This window comes from Oncorhynchus clarkii, chromosome 10 (genome assembly GCF_045791955.1).
Source record: "Oncorhynchus clarkii lewisi isolate Uvic-CL-2024 chromosome 10, UVic_Ocla_1.0, whole genome shotgun sequence".
NCBI lineage: Eukaryota > Metazoa > Chordata > Actinopteri > Salmoniformes > Salmonidae > Oncorhynchus > Oncorhynchus clarkii.
This window is the reverse complement of record NC_092156.1, coordinates 19,339,289-19,344,288: the sequence shown is the minus strand read 5'-3', so window position 1 is coordinate 19,344,288 and position 5,000 is coordinate 19,339,289. Positions and strand designations below refer to the sequence as shown.

General features: G+C 41.4%; 1 protein-coding gene across 2 annotated transcripts in view; it reads right to left on the bottom strand.

The window, feature by feature from the left end:
* LOC139418101 (14-3-3 protein epsilon) overlaps positions 1–5,000 on the bottom strand; it is a 21,320-nt gene that overhangs the window by 2,480 nt on the left and 13,840 nt on the right. The window contains exons 2-6 of one of the 2 annotated variants that reach the window (XM_071167283.1): positions 3,428–3,627; positions 3,065–3,171; positions 2,343–2,549; positions 875–1,011; positions 451–503 (exon numbers count right to left, since the gene is read on the bottom strand). In XM_071167283.1, coding sequence (XP_071023384.1) covers positions 496–503; positions 875–1,011; positions 2,343–2,549; positions 3,065–3,171; positions 3,428–3,627 — 659 coding nt within the window. In that variant the 3' untranslated portion in view covers positions 451–495. The remainder of the gene's footprint in view (positions 1–450; positions 504–874; positions 1,012–2,342; positions 2,550–3,064; positions 3,172–3,427; positions 3,628–5,000) is intronic. The other variant, XM_071167282.1, reaches the window with a different exon arrangement.

Here is a 5,000-nt window from a genome sequence, read left to right as displayed (position 1 = left end):
ACAAAGGTTCAGAATTTACGAAGATCAAAAATAGAAACTATAATAAGGTGCCTAATTAGTGCCTACGAGATGCTACATGCAGTTGGTGTGGACGACAGCACAGTGTTGATGTGCATCAACTGCATGTTTGCAGATTTACGAGTGACAAACAGGGTCCCAAGGATTCGGTGTGATTACTGAGTATGTCATGTTCAGCCATAATAATAAGTGGAATACCTAAACTCTAGCCCAAACCCAGACAGACAGTGTTGGTAAAAATTGCGTTGCAGTGAGTAAGACAGTGACACTAAAACACACAGCACTCAACTGTTTCGCGTTCCACAACATTTTACTAGTGTGAATTAATTAACCCGGCGCTTGAAGATGCAGAGAGAGAAAGTGTTAGTGAAGGGCAGCAAGTCCGATTGACAAAGCAAGAGGGATGCCCAAGAAAGGAGAAAGATGACTTACAAAATACAGTTCTATCGAGGGAATGGAGTGGGGGGGGGGGTGTCCTTAAGAATCTACACAGTGGAAGATGGAGACATGAGAGAGAGCCTTGAACATGAGTACATCTCAGACAGAGGGATAAAGACAGTAAAAAAGAAAAATGTGAAACGGAAAGATAGAGAAAAATGGAAATAGAAAGAAAGAGAGCTGGAGAAAGATAGAGGGAGCGCTGCTGAGGTTAGAGAAAAACCACTGTGCTGAGGGGAGAAGATAAAGGGTGGGTGTGGTCAACTCTCCAACCCTGAGCACACAGCACCAGCCCAGCAGTGTGTGCTGTCAATAGGTGGAAAACATCCATCCTCCACGTGACCAGACGCTGGAGTGGGTTTAGTCCTTGAACTGTATTGTTCTACATATAATAGGTGAAGAAGCATGGAACGCTCACCGTCTCCCTGCATATCTGAAGTCCATAGTGTCAGGTTGTCGCGTAGCAACTGCATGATGAGTGTGGAGTCCTTGTAGCTCTCCTCGCTCAGCGTGTCCAGTTCTGCAATGGCATCGTCAAATGCCGCCTTCGCCAACCTGAGGGCAACAGAGTGGGCAGAGAGGGAGTGTCAAAGGTTGGATTTTACAGTGTGTCCGAGTCACATCAACAATTTGCTGAACATTAGTCAACATGTATGGAGCATACAATAACATGTCTTTATAAATAAAAAAATATATATTATATTGTATTACTAGCCAGGACATCAGGTGACTTCCATGTACTGTATAGGAGAGACAATTGCATTCCCAGTCTGAAATATAGGCATGGGCGGCATACCGTATAAACCATATATCAGGGTATTTGGAAAAAGCCATGGGATGTTTTTTCAAAACTGTTGAAACTATTTCTTTGAACTTTTTCCAATTTTTTTTTTATATTTGTAGACACTTTTAAGTTAAGTTAATACCTGCAGGCAACTTGTACAATACGTTAGGAAATAAAGCAGACTGCGGTTTTATGTCACTGTTCACTTTATAAAGCTTACCCTAGTTCCCCAGAACAGAAGGAGCCCGTCACGTGTTTTTTGTAAATAGCACGACGGGAGAAAGGAAGCTGGTGAGTCCATAACGTTATATATGTATCATATATGTGTCTGTGTGCGGCGCACAAGGTGATGCAATTCACTACTAAGTTCTGTACAGCTGACATTTTTCCCCCGGTGCTTCCAACTAGCATTTAATTGTTCTCCCATCTGCTCCGTGTACACATGCTGCCCTTCCTTCAAAGGATGCATCAATGTTTTTCATTTGCACAATCTCCTGTTCAAGTCAGCTTGTAAATGTCCACACTCACCAAAAATGACATTTGGTAGCTACTTGCTATGCTTGTATTTGATGTGGATTTGCTAGTCTTTGCAATTAATTGATGTTCGGTTTTGCTGTTTGTGCTAATTTTGTTTGCATTCTGGTAATAGAAGCCCAATGGCATTTTGTTGTATTCTAACACCCACGGGTACCTGGCACATTTTTATATCGTCATAACATCCTTCTCTCCAGTAATACAATAAATCCCAGGATGAGAGAAGGACGTTATGACGATATAAAATGTGGATACTGCCCAAGCCTAGTAGACATGATGCAGCACTAGATAAGGTCGTCTAAAAAACCTAATCAAATCAAAACTCAATCTGTTTCTTTGAAAATGTTAATAAAAGACTAACACCTGGTACTGCAGAAAAACACTCCGTAAGGCATAGCCAGAATTCTTTAAAAAAAGTGTTTTTATAAAATACTCGGGCCTCCTGCTTGTGCATTATTTCACTCACAATCGCTTTCTATTTGAAACATCTTGTAATGGCGTGTAGATAAGGGAGATGGGAGAGTGAAAAGACGAGAGAAGAGTGGGGAGAGAAGATGAGGGGGCCCACCTGCATGCGCGGTCGGGGGAATTGAGGATTTCATAATAAAATACGGAGAAGTTGAGTGCCAGTCCCAGACGGATAGGGTGTGTCGGTGGGAGTTCGATCATGGCGATGTCGCTTGCAGCTTTGTACGCAACCAAGCTGTTCTCTGCCGCCTCCTTTCGGTCGTTGCCCGTGGCAAACTCTGCCAGGTACCTGTGGTAGTCTCCCTTCCTGAGGAAAAAGGGAGAACGAGACTTATTTCAACCTCACAAAACATTCAATCAATCCATGGTCTGCATATGTTAACATATGAATATTCTTAACAGAAAACACTGCATAATTCTATGAATGAACCCCATGTACAAAAGAGTCTTACTGTCATGCAGCCCTTGAAACTGGTGTGGACACTTAAGCCTACTCCTTGACCAGGACTAGACTTGCTAGAGAGACTAGCCCTGCGTCCCAATATTCCACATTTACTCTGAAGTATGCACTCCCCTATTTGGATTTAAAAGGATTGGTGTAAGATCCCTTGCTTACACCAATTGTGTGCTTTTAAATTCATGTGGGGTAGCGCACAAGTGCACAGTTCAGGGCAAAGGGTGAACCATTGAGAAGCAGATGTTTTCACACAGAGCGCGAGAGAGCAGAGAGACTTTTCTCATGTTACCAGAACAGTCAGGGCATAGATATTAGCTGATGTGCGCTAAATAGTTTTTCAAAAGCTGTCCCATCCGCAGACGTACATTTTGTAGTAGAAAACCTTCGATTCTCCAGTGTTTGCTGCTGGAATGAGGTGCTTGTCCAGTACATCCAGAATGTCATTACAGATTGATTTCAGCTCAGTCTCCACCTGCAGAGCACACAAAACACACAGCACCTGTTGGCAACAAACTCAAGGAGGACAAAAACAAACTCAACTTTAATGTCTATTTTTTTTAAACATAACCCTTGAACGACCTCTAAAAATTAAACACTTTTTTTTAAGGCCCCGAGATATAAACCTCTACTTTGAAAGGAGCCACACACCATCCTTAGCTAACCAACATCTCAACATCTAGCCGCCCTTATCAGGGTTCTCCTCTACCACCACCGTCCACGTGGCTCACCGTTTGCCTGTATTCCCGGATCATCTTCAGTTTGTCTTCGCCTCCTTTGTTCTCCTCCTTCTGTTCAAGGCTGCTGATTATCCTCCAGGACGCTCTTCTGGCTCCGATCACGTTCTTGTAAGCCACCGACAGCAGGTTCCGCTCCTCCACCGTCAGCTCCACGTCCATGCCCGCCACGTTCTTCATGGACTCCACCATTTCTGACAGAGAGAGAAAAGACTGAACCTAAACCATCAAACACCCTGCCTTCAATAAGTTACAAACAATTTGTTCTGTTCTGGACTTTGTTTTTTGCTGGCAGCAATCACACAAGAACATAGAAAATCTGGAAATGTAGATTTTGGCTACGGGATAGATCAATTTATATTATGTATGAATGGAGGAAATGTTCAGAAAGCAGAAATTCCTGATTAATAAAGACAAATTACATCCCTGACTGAGAATACACCGCTGCTACTCTGTTGTTATCATCTATGCATAGTCACTTTAATAGCTCTTCCTACATGTACATATTACCTCGATTAACCGGTACCCCTCTGTATATAGTCTCGCTATTGTAATTTTACTGCTGCTCTTTAATTACTTGTTACTTTAATTCTTATTCATATTTTTTTTAAATGCATTGTTGGTTCAGGGCTCATAAGTAAGCATTTCACTAAGGTCGACACCAGTGGTATTCGGCGCATGTGATGAATATTATTATTTTATTTGTCATTGCCAATCTATGTTCAATATGCGATGGATTTACAGCGGAGTTGCTCATTGGTTGTTGGAAATAACATTAATATTTTCCATGAAAACATGTGGAGCCTCAGGAAATTGTTTTTGACTTCGTTATGAATTCAAATTTTAAACATTTAGCTAAACATGTTGTATTTTGAGGCCTAAAATCAAAACTAATACATTTGGAGGTTGGAAAACCCACGTGGATACCGACTGGATCCCGACGTGTTCTGTGGAGAAAATGATCATGAAAATAATGAAACTGATTGGAGGATAGCTGTGAGGGGGATTAAATCAAGTTCTCCTCAAGCTCAATTATAGAATGTTCATATTCAAATATCACAGAAAGGCGAGTCTCTTCAGCATATGACATGGAGTAGAATAGCTAAAGATTCTATGCTCGACTACCAGTGCCCGGGAAGAGCAGTGGTACTATGGTATCTCTACAGAGTAAGACCACTTGACCCATGACGTCGATGAGTGGGCTAGAGCCGTGCTCAGACAGTGACACCACTCTGGATTGACACAATTTAAAAAAAGGTAGGACAGGGAAATGAAACAAACACGATTTCAAGATATACAGTGCTTTCAGAAAGTATTCATATCCATTGTTGCATTACAGCGTAAATAAATAAAAATGGGTTACATGTATTTTTTCTCACCCATCTACACACAGTACTCCATAATGACAGTGAAAATATGTTTTTAGAAATGTTTACCAATTTATTGAAAATAAAATAGAGAAATCTAATTTATATAAGTATTCACATCTTTTAAAAACATTACTTTGTAGAAGCACCTTTGGCAGCAATTACAGCTGTGAGTCTCTGGGTAAATCCAAGAGCTTTCC